This window comes from Manis pentadactyla, chromosome 3 (assembly GCF_030020395.1).
Source record: "Manis pentadactyla isolate mManPen7 chromosome 3, mManPen7.hap1, whole genome shotgun sequence".
NCBI classification, from domain to species: Eukaryota; Metazoa; Chordata; class Mammalia; order Pholidota; family Manidae; genus Manis; species Manis pentadactyla.
The window spans coordinates 68,607,671-68,624,381 of record NC_080021.1 but is presented as its reverse complement, the minus strand read 5'-3'; the positions used below and the strand labels follow the sequence as shown (position 1 = coordinate 68,624,381).

The 16,711-nt window shown below is 37.0% G+C and overlaps 1 protein-coding gene across 2 annotated transcripts in view; it reads left to right on the top strand.

Moving 5' to 3' along the window:
* The window catches only part of PREX2 (phosphatidylinositol-3,4,5-trisphosphate dependent Rac exchange factor 2), a 304,312-nt gene that overhangs the window by 274,714 nt on the left and 12,887 nt on the right, over positions 1-16,711 (top strand). For both annotated transcript variants that reach the window (XM_036886229.2, XM_057498014.1), the window contains exon 38: positions 14,436-14,538. In XM_036886229.2, coding sequence (XP_036742124.2) covers positions 14,436-14,538 — 103 coding nt within the window. The remainder of the gene's footprint in view (positions 1-14,435; positions 14,539-16,711) is intronic.

Here is a 16,711-nt window from a genome sequence, read left to right as displayed (position 1 = left end):
TCTGTTGAAAAGGCTGTCATTTCCCCATTGTATATCCATGGCTCCTTTATTGTATATTAGTTGACCATATATGGTTGGGTTTATATCAGGGCTCTCTAGTCTGTTCCATTGGTCTGTGGGTCTGTTCTTGTGCCAGTACCAAATTCTCTTGATGACTGTGGCTTTGTAGTAGAGCTGAAGTCAGAGAGGGTAATCCCCCCTGCTTTATTCTTCCTTCTCAGAATTGCTTTGGCTATTCAGGGTCTTTTGTGCTTCCATATGAATTTTAGAACTATTTGCTCTAGTTCGTTGAAGAATGCTGTTGGTATTTTGATAGGGATTGCATTGAATCTGTAGATGGCTTTAAGCAGGATGGCCATTTTGATAATATTAATTCTTCCTATCCAAGAGCACTGGATGTGTTTCCATTTATTGGTATCTTCTTTAATTTCTCTCATAAATGTCTTAACAGTTTTCAGAGTACAGGTCTTCACTTCCTTGGCTAGGTTTATTTGTAGGTATTTTATTCTTTTTGATGCAATTGTGAATGGAATTGTTTTTCTGATTTCTCTTTCTGCTAGTTCATCGTTAGTGTATAGGAATGCAACAGATTTCTGTGTATTAATTTTGTATCCTGCAACATTGCTGAATTTAGATATTCTAGTAGTTTTGGAGTGGATTCTTTAGGGTTTTTTATGTGTAATATCATGTCATCTGCAAACAGGGACAGTTTGACTTCTTCATTGCCAATCTGGATGCCTTTTATTTCTTTGTGTTGTCTGATTGCTGTGGTGAGGACGTCCAGTACTATGTTGAATAAAAGTGGGGAGAGTGGGCATCCTTGTCTTGTTCCCAATCGTAAAAGAAAAGCTTTCAGCTTCTTGCTGTTAGGTATAATGTTGGCTGTGGGTTTGTCATATATGGCCTGTATTATGTTGAGGTATTTGTCCTCTATATCCACTTTTTGAGAGCTTTTATCACGAATGGATGTTGAATTTTGTTGAATGCTTTTTCAGCATCTATGGAGCTGATCATGTTGCTTTTGTCCTTTTTGTTGATGTAGTGGATGACGTTGATGGATTTTCAAATGTTGTACTGTCCTTGCATCCCTGGGATGAATCCCTCTTGATCATGATGGATGATATTTTTATGTATTTTTGGATTCAGTTTGCTAATATTTTTTGTTGAGTATTTTTGCATCTATGTTCTTCAGGGATATTGGTCTGTAATTTTCTTTTTTTGTGGTGTCTTTGCCTGGTTTTGGTATTAGGGTGATGCTGGCCTCATAGAATGAGTTTGGGAGTATTCCTTCCTCTTCTGCTTTTTGGAAAACTTTAAGGAGGATGGGTATTAGGTCTTCACTAAATGTTTGATAAAATTCAGCGGTGAAGCCATCTGGTCCAGGAGTTTTGTTCTTAGGTAGTTTTTTGATTACCAACTCAATTTATTTCCTGACAATTGGTCTTTTCAGATTTTCTGTTTCTTCCTGGGTCAGTCTTGGAAAGTTGTATTTTTCTAGAAACTTGTCCATTTCTTCTAGGTATCCAGTTTATTAGCATATAATTTTTCATAGTATTCTCTAATAATTCTTCGTATTTCTGTGGTGTCTGTAGTGATTTTTCCTTTCTTACTTCTGATTCTTTTTATGTGTGTAGACTCTCTTTTTGTCTTGATAAGTCTAGCTAGGGGTTTATCTATTTTGTTTATTTTCTTGAATAACCAGCTCTTGCTTTCACTGATTCTTTCTATTGTTTTATTCTTCTTGATTTTATTTATTTCTGCTCTAATCTTTATTATGTCCCTCCTTCTACTTACTTTGGGCCTCATTTGTTCTTCTTTTTCTGGTTTCAGTTCATTGTGAGTTTAGACCATTCATATGGGATTGTTCTTTCCTGAGGTAGGCCTGTAGTGCAATATGCTTCCCTCTTAGCTCTGCCTTCACTGCATCCCACAGATTTTGCATTGTTGAATTATTGTTGTCATTTGTCTCCATATATTCCTTAATCTCTGTTCTTATTTGGTCATTGATCCATTGATTATTTAGGAGCATGTTGTTAAGCCTCCATGTGTTTGTAGGCTTTTTCATTTTCTTTGTGTAATTCATTTCTAGTTTCATATCCTTGTGGTCTGAGAAGCTGGTTGCTACAATTTCAATCTTTTTTAATTTACTGAGTGTCTTTTTGTGGCCTAGTATATGATCTATTCTGGAAAATTTTCCATGTGCACTTGAGAAGAATGTTTATCCTGCTGCTTTTGTTTGGAGTGTTCTGTAGATGTCTGTTAGGTCCATCTGTTCTAATGTGTTGTTCAGTGCCTCAGTGCCTTTATCTCCTTCCTTATTTTGTTTTGTTGATCTGTCCTTTGGAGTGAGTGGTGTGTTGACGTCTCCTAAAATGAATGCATTGCATTCTTCTTCCCTTTCTAATTTTGTTAGTATTTGTTGCACATATGTAGGTGCTCCTGTGTTGGTTGTATAGGTATTTATAATCGTTATATCCTCTTGTTGGACTGACCCCTTTATCATTATGTAATGTCTTTCTTTGTCTCTTGTTACTTTCTTTGTTTTGAAGTCTATTTTTTCTGATACAAGTACTGCAACTCCTGCTTTTCTCTCCCTATTAGATGCATGAAATATCTTTTTCCATCCCTTTAATTTTTGTCCATGTATGTTTTGGTGTTTGAAGTGAGTCTCTTGTAGGCATCATATAGACGGGTCTTGCTTTTTTATCCATTCAGTGACTCTATGTCTTTTGATTGGTGCGTTCAGACCATTTAGGGTGATTTTTAATATGTGTGTACTTATTGCCATTGCAGACTGTAGATTCATGGTTACCAAAGGTTCTAGAGTAACTTCCTTACTATCTAACAGTCTAATTTAACTCACTTAGAATGCTGTTACAAACACGATCAAAAGGTTTTTTGTGTGGTTTTTTTTGCTCCTTTTTCTTCCTTTTCCATTCTTTATATATTAGGTATCATATTCTATACGCTTTTTCTAACTCTTGACTCACTTTGGGGGTAGTTTATTTGATTTTGCATCTGCTTAGTAATTAATTGTTCTACTTTCTTTACTGTGGTTTTGTTTCCTCTGGTGACAGCTATTTGGTGTTAGGAACACTTCCATCTATAGCAGTCCGTTCAAAATATACTGTAGAGATCGTTTGTGGGAGGTAAATTCTCTCAGCCTTTGCTTTTCTGTAAATTGTTTAATACCCCCTTCAAATTTAAGTGGTATCATTCCAGATAGAGTATTCTTGGTTTAAGGCCCTTCTTTTTCATTGCATTAAATATATCATGCCACTCCCTTCTGGCCTTTAATGTTTCTGTTGAGAAGTCTGATGATAGCCTGATGGGTTTTCCTTTGTATGCAATCTTTTTTCTCTCTCTGGCTTCTTTTAATAGTGTGGCCTTATCCTGTATCTTTGCCATTTTAATTATTACATGTCTTGATGTTGTTTTCCTTGGGTCCCTTTGTTGGGAAATCTGTGCACCTCCATGACCTGGGAAACTATCTCCTTTCCCAGATTCAGGAAATTTTCAGCAATTACCTCCTCAGAGACACTTCATATCCCTTTTTCTCTCTTCTTCTGTTGGTATCTGTATAATGCAAATATTGTTTCATTTGGATTGGTCCGACAGTTCTCTCAATATTCATTCATTCCTAGAGATTCTTTTTTCTCTCTGTATTTTTGTATTCGTCTTTGTATTTCTCTTCTCTAATTTCTATTCTATTAGTCATCTCCTCTACTATGTCTATTCTGCTTTTAAATCCCTCCGTTGTATGTTTCATTTCAGATCCTGAATTTCTTAATGATTGAATCTCCATCCTAAATTCATTCCTGAGTTTTTGAATGTTTTTCTGTACCTCTATGAGCATGTTTATGATTTATATGTTGAAATCTCTTTCAGGAAGATGAGTTTAGTTTCACATGGCACTTTCTCTGGTGTTTGTGGGATTTTGGTTTGAACCAGGTTCCTTTGGCTTTTCATATTTGTATGTGGTGCCCTGTAGTGCCCAGAAGCTCTAGTCTCTGGATCTGCTCAGCCTCTGGAGCAAAGTTGTGGGTGCAGGGGAGCGGCCCTGGTGCCTGGAGTGAGGAAAGAGCTGTTTCCTGCCTCCCAGCTGCTGTGTCTGTCTCCACTGTCAGAACCAGTGGGCCTAGCACATAGGTGTAAGCCTCTATGGTTAGCATTTGTAGCTGCCATAGACTGGACCTCCCTCTGGCATACCTGATGCCAGGGCAGTGGCTGCCGGTTTGTGAACTTGTGCTGTCCCACTGGGAGGAAGGTGCAGTGGGCTGCGTATCATGGTGGCAGACCTCGGAGCTGCATAGCCAGCTAGGAGGATGAAGCACCTGAAGTTCCTCAAAGTTTCCAACCTCATTTGTAGAGTGCGCCCAGACAATTTTATCCATCTGTGCTTTCTCCCGAGCAGCAAGCTCTGTGCAATCCTTGTCTCTTTAGCAACCCTCTCACTGTTAGGAAGTCTCTCAGCCTGCCTGCCTTTCTTTTGCCCCAGAGCAGCCAGTTGTGGATTCCTGTTTACAAATGCAGCTGGAATCTCATTCTCTCCATGTATCCCACCTTTCTTAGCTTTCCAACCCCACTAATCTCCAGAGCACCATGCAGTGTAGGTTCATGCTCCCAGAGCAGATCTCCAGGGCTGGGTGTTCAGCAGTCCTAGGCTTCCACCCCTCCCTGCTCTGTTTCTCTTCCTCTTGCTGGTGAGCTTGTGTGGGGATGGGCTTTGGTCCCACTGGAGCATGGCTTTGGTATGTTACCCTGTTTCATGAGGTCTGCTCTTTTCTCCAGGTGTATGCACTCTGGCACAGCCTTCTTTCCTGTTGCCCTTTTAGGATTAGTTGTATCAACTATATTTTCGTATTGTATGTGTTTTTCGGAGCAGGTCTCTGTCTCAACTCTCACACCGCCATCTTTGATCCTTAGGTATTGTTTTCATATTAACAAATGATATACCTTAAACTTACACAGCATTATACGTCAATTATATCTCAGTAAAGCTGGGAAAAACCACAGTAATGAGTCAAGATAGGATATGAAAAGGGAGTATGAAAAATATGAGCATTAATTCCTCTGATGTGCAAGAAATAGAATGCACAAATCACTGAATCCTACTATAGCTTATTTTTAGAATATCATCCTTTGAGAGCTTATAGAAAGTCATTCAAGAGAAGAACTGGATCCTTTGAATTCAAGAGTGGGAAGTTTCTGTCCTAATATCAAAAACCAAGTGTATATTTAAGAATAAAGACAAATAGTTAAGACTTGAAAAGAATCAGGTGCTGGCATTTGTTCATTCATTAATTAATTGGAGGAAAAGGAAACTATGCAGCACCACTATATGACATGCTCAGGGTACACCAAAGCCAGGAGGAAAGAGGGTCCTCGCTCTTACTGAACTTAAGCTCTTAGGTCTTGACATGGAAGCCACATTGGAAAGCCAGACTGCCATAGTATGTAGCACCAGTTCTCCTTAATAGGATATAGATAGTCCAAGGATTGCATTTAAGTGAAGTAACTCAAAGGAATGGATACATTCTTTCCAAACTACAATAGAGAGGAAGAATATATAAGATGTCATTTTGATATTGTGAAAGAACTGATTCTATTAGAGCTTCAGAGGTAGTCTTTTGAATCTGGAAAAAGGGATAATTGGACAATTTTGATTGGGAGAATAATTGATATTATAATTAATGTAAGAATAATTAATCAATATATTATAACATATAATACATGAGTATTACCAAAACCTATCCAGAGTTGTTAATCAAAAGACATGATAAGAGCAGTGGTTAAATCCAGAGAAAGGGAAATGCAAGCCATTGTTCAGGAAAGAAAAGCCATATACCATTTATAAACCATAAGGGAATCTGTGCTTGTTTTTTTATTAGTATTTATTGTCCCTATAATGTATTTACACTTCACCAAGCTTATTTTTAATGTTTGAATACTTCTTGAACAAATAGATGGCAAATGCAGAGTATAAAGAAATGAATCCTCTTGTTTAGCAGTATACATATAGTACCACTGGTACACATGAGGAATTCATGTAACTTTTTCAGTAAGTATGTATTGAATGATTACTGACTCCTGGGAATTATGGAAGTGTCTAGGAAGGCTGCAGTCAATACAGATACCAGTGTAGTCTATTGGTGGTGGTGGTGGTAGTAATAAGGAAAATCACTGATATTTATTAAGAATATATCAGGTGCTATGCCCTGTGCCAAGTACTAAGCATGAATTATTTCATGTAATCCTTAAAACAACACTCTGGGGCGCCTTCTGTCATTAAACTGTGTTTAAGGTGAGGAAACAGTTTTGGGAGCTTAAGTAACTTGCCCAAGTTCACAGTTAATTGTAGATCTTGGTACCTCCATTGTTCTTCATTCTTACGCCATTCAGAAAAGTATGTTAGAGCATGATAAGAGGTATATGTAATCCAAACTAGGGCATGTGTGATCATGTAAGTGGGAGAGCAGCATGTGAGAACTATGAGAGGTGGCGGTTTCAGAGAACTGTAAACAGTATTGGTTAAAGCATGGAGTTAGAAGTATGGAAACCAGGGACCAACCATGTTGTGAAGACTTTGTATTTCATGTTAAGAAATGGAAGCTATTCAGATGTTTGCATTTTCATCGGCATTTTGTAAAGATCACCTTTGCTGTTGGGGAATAACAGTGGGAGGAGACAAGACTACAAGAGTCAGAGTGAGGTTGCACCAGTCTAGGCAAGAGATGAGTTAGCAATGCAGCCAGAAAGGAGAGATTTGAGAGATAGTAAGAAATGTGAAATTAGTAAGCTTGAAAGGTACTCTAGTAGGTATATTAACACATGGAACGGCACACATACATTAATCACTTGTAATCAGTGAGTTTAGTTTGATGGCTTGTGGGCTTATAACATTTCCCTGTCTGGAGGTGATGCAGTTGGTAATCATAAATAACGAGACAAAGATTTTAGGAAAGCAATCATTTTAATCTTGACCACACCTACTCAAGGAAAAAATGGGAAGGTTTCAGACACCGAGATTAGCATTGCACAATAAACCATTAGATAATTTCTACATCTTATTTATTCTAACTACTTTCTTATCAGGGTCAGTGTTAATGGAGAATCTCTAACTCATCTATTTCCTATAGCTGCTTGTTTTTGTACAGTTGAATAAAATAGGGTCGTGAGAAAAGTACAGAGAAGATGTAAAAACACTCAGTAACTGAGCAGAATCATGTAAATTTTTTCCAGTGGGGAAAAATGTATCTTTAGTTCAAAGATTGTTGAAACTAATCTGCCTTAGGCTGCCCAGGACGGAAGTTCAGATGATGCTGCAGAATTCATAAAATGAGGCCATCGGCAGTACCTCCTATCTCTCATCAAAAGCTCCGGTGTATAAATGAGTGGTGTGCAAATAGCAATATAGCTGCTATGTTCTAGCTTATTTCACCTACTTCATTTTCCTGGGAATGAAATAGATAGTTATTATTCCTCTTCAAAATTTAAATGCTGCCCAGGTAATTTCGGCTTAGTAAAGGGTCATGAAGAATCACAGCTGATTAGATTCCTAATAATTTGTCTGTGATGGTCATGTGAACAAGGATAACAGACCTTGCTTTTGATTAAAGGAGCAAAAAATAAGACTCACAGAAAAAGGGAAAATGATTTCATCTTTTACGATGTAAACCTGTAAGATTCTAAATACAAACACCTATAACTGTACAAAGACATATAATTCATGTGAAGAGTATATGCAAAGTAATAGGTTCCTCATGATGTCCTTACATATAGACTCCAAACAATATATTTGCCCTAAAGGGATTTTCTCTCTCTTGTTTCCATGACTAAGGCAGCAGCATCATAGTTATAAAGGATGGTGACTATGAGACAATACACATGGAGGTCCTGAGCTAAAAAAACAAAATCAGACTCTAATCACTGACTAGAATTCTACATCAAGGCAAAACTCACCGATTTCAGAATTGTTAAATATTTATTTCTCTTTGTATTTATTTAATACAAAGTCAAATGAACTTTCATATTAATGCAAATGATTCAAAGTGAGTGTCCATATTTAGCCAGTTTATATTGACTGTGAAGGAGTCACGTCTAATGCTGCCATTTCCAGAGTTGGTCAAAAATGTTCTCTGAAAACCCTGACACCTGCCTTTAGACTGTGGGTGTGTGCTTTCTGTATGTTATGTTTTTCTAACAGGAAATAATTCTGCTAACTACACTGCACTAGCACAAAGAAAAACGAACATACTTATCCAAGTACCTCAGTTCTCTTATTGCACAAAATAGTTTTAAATCACTGCCCGTCTAACTTTGAAGTTGCAACATATATCCCTAAATTCTGTGAACCAGTGGGTTTTGTTTTGCAGATAGTTTTCATTTGGAATTGAGTATGTAACATTATTGAAGCGTACAACAGAAATTTCCAAAATAATATTCAATCTCATGCTCAATTTTAAAAATATGGGGAAATAAAAAACCAGAGGATCTCTTGCTAAAGGCTGCATTTGCTTTTTACTTACTTCTTAAAGTTTTTTACTTCAACATCTACATAATGTTAATTTATGGCAAGTTATTGTGGCTGCAAATCCAGAGGTCTTCATTACACTAGTTTTTCATGTGTTTTTATTTCACGTGTTAGTTTATAACTAGAATCTGAATGGCCCTCCTCCACTAGTCGTGAGAAAGTTTGGGATCACCCCCAAGAGATAGCAATGTAATGATCAGCTGCCACAAAAAACATCAGAGTTCTTGACTGAGCATGCTGAGAATCAGCAAATAAACCTACAGTCAGAAAACCAAGCTCAAAGCCATAAACTTCATGTCGTTCTGCTTTCCCATGTCAGTTGCACTATGAGTTACTGCATCACACTTGTGGCCCAAAAGGGGTGATGCATCTCCCCAAGCGTTCAATTTAATGCACTTGAACCCTTGGGAGGTGGGCTTCCTTGTGCAATCTGAGTCAACATTAAATGAGGCATGAGAGCTCTGCTTTAAAATGTAATTAGAGTAAAAAAAAATGTAATTAGAGTGAAACTGATGTTTCTGTCTATGATCATGGTACATGGCCAAATACATAGAAAGTCCTTGGGTTTTGAGAATCTTTCATGTAATTTATTATAGAAATGTCATGAATCATCTCAAAGAGAAGAATTCACATGTTTTAAAAAAGGATTACATGTAACTTGCTTCAGGTTAGGATTCGAAGTCTTATGTAAAGTGAGCTAAATATAGGGTAATAGATCTGTTTGAAAAATGGTTGAAATGCAACGTGTTGCATGCAGACCAATTTTGGAAACTAAGCTTTGTCTCTCCAATGATTCTTAGCTGAGGGGGAGGTTTGGATGTTGGTTATGGTGTAAACCTTGCATCTAGAAATAGCACTGGTAAACAGGCGGCTGTTTCACATGTATTTCCTGACCCTGAACTTTACAGTTTGGCATAAAATAAAGTTGAAACCTGATGCCTAAGATCAGGTGAGACATACATATGAGATAAAAATCACAAAGCAGCATATTAGCAAGTGCCAAAAATTATTGTCAGTGAACTCTACTCAGCTAGTCCCCAATTTATAGAAGAGATACTGGTGGCAGTTTTGTCATTAACTTTATGTAATCATCACAATTTTTTAACATCATCATTTTATAAAGGAATTTACCACAGGGTTTTTTTAATGAACGTCTCTTCAAAAAGTAAAAAAGAGCCTCTGTAAATAGTTCAAATACAATGGGACTTGAGGAACTGAGATTTACAAAAGCTCATATTCCTCAGATTTTGCAAATAATGTGTTGCCCATAGTGAGCTCTTTTAGACTCACAGTATGAGCTCAGTAGCAAGGAGAAATGGAAATGGCATTTGAACTGGCATAGCTCAGCGACCACACACACACTGCTTCAGGTGATTCTCTGGCACTTTCTGAGGCCAGTACACCAGCTTTTGTCATTTCACAGATGAGAAAATTGAGGCTGAGAGAGATAAGTAACCTGGCCAGGTCCAACAAGGCTGTCCTCAAAGCTCCATGCCTCTGGTTGTGACACCCCTGTTGTCCACTGCTATTCTACACTCAGAAAGAGGTTTTGTGACATTTTGAAAGTAGTAAAAGACACTCCCAGAAATGGACAGACATTCCTGGTGTGTTGAGAGGTTCGTGCAGTTGCACCAAAATGGTGACTGAAAGCAGAAAAGAGTTCTGGGCAGGGTGAATAGGCGAGATGCCCGGGAGGTAGGCAGCATGTGGGAGAGCAGTTGGTAGAAAACCTTAAGCATCAGGGTGAAGCTTTTGCTCTTGCAGTTGTTACTTGGAAAGCACCTGAAGATGTTTTGAACATAATATTGATAGCATGTTAAGGTTGGGTACTTAGTAAATTACTTTGATGATTTGCTTAACACATTATTTGTTTATACCACATAATAAAAATGTTGAAACTTTTCATAACAATCAAAGAGATAAAAAGGAGACCACTTACTCCTAAATTCCGACCCTGAAGGTCATGCATGTTGGGGACCCAGACTACTTCTCTAACTTCATCTCCTTCTCTCTGTGTGCCCCAGCATAGTGTGTTCCAGATTTGTTGTTAAGCAGACAGAACAAGCAGTAACCTCAGGGCCTTTGCGCTTGGTCTCCCTGAAATGGTCTTCCCAATAACAGCACCTCTCCCTGCCCCTCTGCCATTCCACCCCGTTCACTTCCATTCCTCTAAAAATTGTATTTTTCTGGATAACTCGTCACCACCTGGTATTTTGTACTTGTTTCTTTATTTTCTTTTTTCTCATTAAAACTGGCCACCAAAAAGGTAGAGATTAGGTTTTGATTGTTCTTGCTTCCCCAGAGTGAATGAAGATTTTGAGGTCTGAAGTCAAGGGCCTTTTTAAGGAAAAAGAATAGAAAATTACAAAACAAAATTGGGATGATAGTTAATATTTATTTAGAATGTGGGAAGAACAAATTGCAAAGTTTCAAATGCTGAGAAATGCCACAAACATCATAAAATCTGAAAAACAAAAGAATGTTTATATTACTTTATTGGCTGACCCACCTCTATACTTGCCACCCACATTTTTTGGTGATATACTCTTTGACTGACTCTTCAAATTATAAAAATTTTGTAATATAATCTTCTATAGAGAGAATAGAAAAACAATTCTGTCCTTTCTCTAGTATGGCTGATAAATTTGTAAATTATTGATAGTTTAGAAAAACCATTCAACACTAACATTATTGCTAATCTCAAGTTTTAAATTGTCAAATGTGAAAACATCTATGAAGTTCTTTAGCATGTGAACCATAATGTTTGGAAGAATATTCCACAGGGTTGCTTCCGGCTCTGTGCGTTTCCAACCTTTTTTCTTCCCCACTGCACACAGTCCTGGGTGCACCAGGATATGAACATACTGGATTATACAGGATATAATCCTGGACCCTGTACCTCCTTTTCAAGATGGGGTGAGTTTGTAAAATGGGCAGTAGGAATATTCTGGAATCCATTTCTACTCTAGGATACTATCATAACCCTAATATAAATAGAAGCAACTGTGAATCATATACATAGGTCCCAGTAAACCTAACCTAAATACATTCCTAATTCTACTTCCTTTAGCTCAGTTCCAGAAATAAGCACAGCCATTTGAACACTCCAGAACATGACAGAGGGAATATAAAAAGACAAAGACAGCAGTTGTAACCATTTGAAATTAAGGCATTTTGCTTCTGCAAATTTGTAAAAACATGTGACTATGTACATGGGTTGCTAGGGATCCTTACAAGTAAGAGACCCTGAAATTCAAACCTTTTTTAGCTTGAGGGTAAATCCACTTAATACCAGCACTGAATGGTGCTTGTAGGTACAAAGTAAACACTCACAAAATATTTGTTGAATGAACAGATGAATGAATTAATGGATGTACTTCCTATGACTCTTCCATAACATTGTTACATCAAAGTGCCCTTCAAATGAAAGTGGAACCATTAGCTACAGGCTACATTTATCATATTAAAACTATGCTAAATTTATGAATGATATGGGATCTTTTCTTAATACAAAATGTGTCAAGAAGATTTATTCATTTTAAGCACAGATGTATTGACCCTTTCCTTTTTCTTTCTATGGGTAGATTCACAATTTGTGCATAATTTTGCAGCTCTGTCAAGTGCACTTTCTCAGGAGTATGCCCAAAGCAGAGCTGTTACTTGGAATGTCTCATTATTAAAATTATGGAGCAACTTTCTTCAGTGTGTATGTTAAATTTGCCTTTTTATGAAGGACAAATTCTACTCTGTGACCTTTATTTTTTTATTTTTGTGATTCCCAGGGAAAAAGTTGTCTAAATGTTTTACGTGATATTACAACTAGAAGGGCCTGAAGCATTGAAGGCCCATCTTTACCAGGACAGGGTGAAAATAGAGATTTATATACATTTTAATTTAACTGCCTAATGTGAAACAGAGATAGTGAAACAGAACATTGGCAGGTCAGAAAAGAAATCTTGTACTGAATGGGATTTGTTTAGGATTCCCAGCCTTTGGTATGCTTCATTGTCTTGCCCAAGATTAGCACCTCAGTCTCACTGGTAAGAAGAGAAGTACTTATAAAATTAAATGATCTCTTGTAACACCCCACTTTGAGTACATGTTCAGGCACCATTGAAAAACCATGTGCTATTTTCTGGATCTGGAATCTTTCAGAGAATGCCAGAATCAAAATGATTCTTGGAAAGGATGAATTTTTCCACTTGACATTCAGATTGAGATAATTGAGAGAGGAAAAAAACACAAACAAACTATGAGGCAAATTAATGGTATTTTGACAGCAAAGTTGAGGGCTTGGTGCTAGGCTTTCTTTCACACGCTCAGTGTAGGAGAATGAAATCCGTGATGCTGTCCTGGAAAAGCTGTCAGCTGTGAATCAAATACAGGCAGTTTCCCACATGACTGCTGTCTCTTTTTAAAGTTTTCACTTTAAAAAATTTTCAGGTTACTCTTGGGACCTACTTGGAATACACACAGTGGTTAGTGTGACAAGAGTACATATAGACAAAGCCATCTTTTTCTGATATGTGGTAAAAGAAAACATGTGTCCATTTTAAGGTAGATTTTCTGTTAGATGGTGTATGTTCAATTGGTTCTAAAGAAGTGACACTTCGAGGTACAGTACAGAGAAAATGTTCCTGGCCATGTCGATTGGTCAGGAGCTTAGAGTAAAATATTTTAAAGTCTCTGGCAGGTAATTTGCTGCTCTACTGCTGTTTACTGCAACTTGAAGTAGGGAGAAATCCATTTAAAAAGATTAAGGCAGATAAAAATTATAGGCTGCATGTTAAAAAACCTTCACAATGTGTGTTGTAACTAGAGGAGGACAAGTGATGTTTATCAGGAAGCACAAACATATTTCATTGTGATTAGAAAAAGATAATATTTTCTTGGCTTTATTCAGCTGGTGTAATGAGCATTATTGATGAAAATGTTAGGATCAATAACAACTTAAAATTGGAGTAGAGGAGGCCTTAAGGAGGACAAGGCTCACCAATAACTGAATTTTGGGGCTGAATTCTGAATTTTCTTGGGGCTGCTCTGAGCCCCATATTCCTATATAACTAATTAAAAGTTCCTTTTGAAATTTTAGTCTTTTAGTTTGGGTCCAATAAACACACTTAAAAAAAATAAATTCTGATCTCAGTGAATGTTAATTTCATTTTTCCAAGATACTGGGCATAAATCAGTATTATAAGTTGATTAATTATTGATATGTAGACATAAATGAAAAATATTAGGAAGTCATTTAAGTTATATGAAATGTCAGTCAAGAATATCTGATAATAAAATTATATTATGATTCTGCTTATTTAATTTTCTGTGTGTAAACTCTCTTATAAACATAGTTCATTATGGGTTTATTTTAAATTTAAATAATTTAGGACCATAAGTATAGCTCTATAATCTATTTTTTGTATTGTGTACATTTTTCTTTTTTTAAAATTCAAGTACAGTTGATATACAATATTACATTAGTTTCAGGTGTACCAATAGTGCTTCAACAATTATATACATTGCAGAATACGCATAACCTGTTTTTAAACAAGCGTTCTATGTAGAAAAATTGTTCATTGTCTAGTTACTTTGATTTTGGCTGGCACTTTTTGATTGTGAAATTAGTGTAGGGGAAGAAAAATAATTTTCTCTATGTCTTTCTGAGTTCTTAGCTGAGGTCCCTCCAATAAAAGATGGATTAATGTGAGAAAAATAAATAGAAGTTGATGAACACATATATGTCATGTATATGTGGAGATACCCAAAGAAAAATGAGTACCTCTCCAAGGAGGCAGATTTTGGGGTGGTATATTCTGCTACCCTTCTTTAGTAACCCAAAATGTCTCAAAGTGCTTAACGGGAGCAGGTGGTATTTGACTTGCCCTTGGCTTTTACGCACACACAGGTGCACTCTGAGCGTGACGCTGGAGCAGGCCATCATTCTAGCCAGAAGCCATGGACTGCCTCCTCGCTACATTATGCAGGCTACCGATGTGATGCGGAAGCAGGTAAGTCTCACACACATTTTAGGGAGTTATTTTACAGGACCTTTGTTTGAAGGTTCCTTTTTTCATTTATCAGGTGTCTGACAGGTGCCTTGATATGATGGGTACTTTTCCTGTCTCTAAAGGTAAGTGTGAACCAGGAAAATCTCCCAGGAAAAAAAACAGCACAGACATCTATTTGAGGGTTCTCCAAGAAATAGCCAACCTGGAAATCAGAATATCTAAGAGGTAAAAGAGGTAACCTGAAGAAGGAAAGTGAGTCAGCCAGGCAAAATGGGCAGGAATGGATTCAGGGATTATGTTAAAGGACATCATAAAGAGATACATTTTCTGGGAATTACAGATGATTATGTAACTCTTGGGAACAGATTGGGGAAGGGCAGGGTGGGGCAAGAAAGCAGAGGAAAGAATTGAGGGTCCTGCTTACTTTTGGAGGTCTCAGAACTTCTCAATGCTACGTTTGTGTATCATTCTGAAGATAAAGCATGTAACTCAAATATTCCTTTATAGGATGAAAAGCACTCTTTGGACTGTCTTTGAGTATAGGTCACTGAAGTACATATAGGTGAAAATGTATTTTCTTACAAAAAGAATGAACTTACAATATCCCAGTGGTTAAATGTGGTAATTTAATTTTTAATCCTTAAAATTCTTTAAAAAAATAATACGAAATACACTAACCTTCAATTTACTAATCATTAGAAAAATGTGCTCGATCTAATAGAAAAGACACAACTTCCTTAAAAAACAAAAGAAGTTGGAAAGCATTGATCTTATATTTTATTTCACCACATTTTCTCAGGGCTCCCACAGAAAATTGATTTAATGAATCTCTGTGTACTTGCTGACGTAGTTCAAACTGCCCGGTGATAGTGAGTACTTAATTTTTAAGATACGCTTTTATAGCAATCACTGATTTATTTACTGAAGATTTGATTTATGGCTGTTAGGCAAACATACAAATCCTCGGGGCTTGCTCCCCTGATTACACTACAGAATGTCAACCACACCATGAAAAAAAAATTTCCATGGAAACAGTCATAAGTGGAAGTGGCTTAAGAACATTCTGGATTCTGGAACCAAACAATCTCAGTTTGAGTCCCAGCTACAGTGTTTCCTGTCTGTATGATTTAGGGCAAGATTGTTAGCCGTTCTGTTACTTAGTTTACTCATTATTAAAACAAACATAGCAATAGTACTTGCTTCACAGTGTTACTGTGAGGATTAAATAAAGTGAACTACTTAATGCACTTTAAAACAATACCTGATACAATGAGTGACCAGTCAACTATTAGCTAAGATGATAATTTACTTGGGCCTTATAGGATAAAGTGATACAGGCAAGAAGGGAAGGGGACACAGAGGGCTTTTAGGTAGAGGGAGTGACATGCACAAGAGTGTATGCAAGTAGCTGAGTATATGAAGAGCTATAGTTAAATTCAAAGTGGAATATGCCAGTAGATGTGGTCAGCATGATGAGCACCAATTTTATTTGAAATCTTTTAAGGAAGCAAAAGTCTTTATAAATTATTTAATGGAACGTTATGAGAAAACAGACAAAATGAATTATACACAGTTACTATATTCTAGTGAGTAAATCTATTTCTCACAGGGATATGCTTTAGAAATGCTGAAGCTAGTTTATATGCATACTAAGATTGAACACATTAACTAAATGTACTGTAAATAATGAGAGTCAAATTTCATAACTGTCTGGGAAAGGAGTTACAAATAAAGAAAAGAAGACATCATTATCTGGAATTGAGGTTGTTATTTGGAATTTAGAATGAACCCTGTGGTACTGGACTGGAATCCGAGGTGTCAGGTTGAACCAATGAACACACATGCACACATGCACAGATACAGATACATGTAGAAATAAATACAGATGTTTGAGTATGTTTGCATAAATTAACTATGTGCACTGGGAAGACCTAGAAATAGTTAGATGCCAGTCATAGTAATGAGCATACCCAGCACTCGGATCTTGGATTCTGAATATTCTCCATGAAAAAGAGCCAGTGGTTTGGCTTGGAGAAGTGGTTAATTCCCAGCTGAGACTGGGAAGATGAGCCTGGAATATTTTAGGTGTGAAAAATAAACAAATACCCCAAAATGGTGGTGGTTATATCAGCAGGACAGAAGAATCAACCTGGAAGAGTTCCCAGTGGCCAAA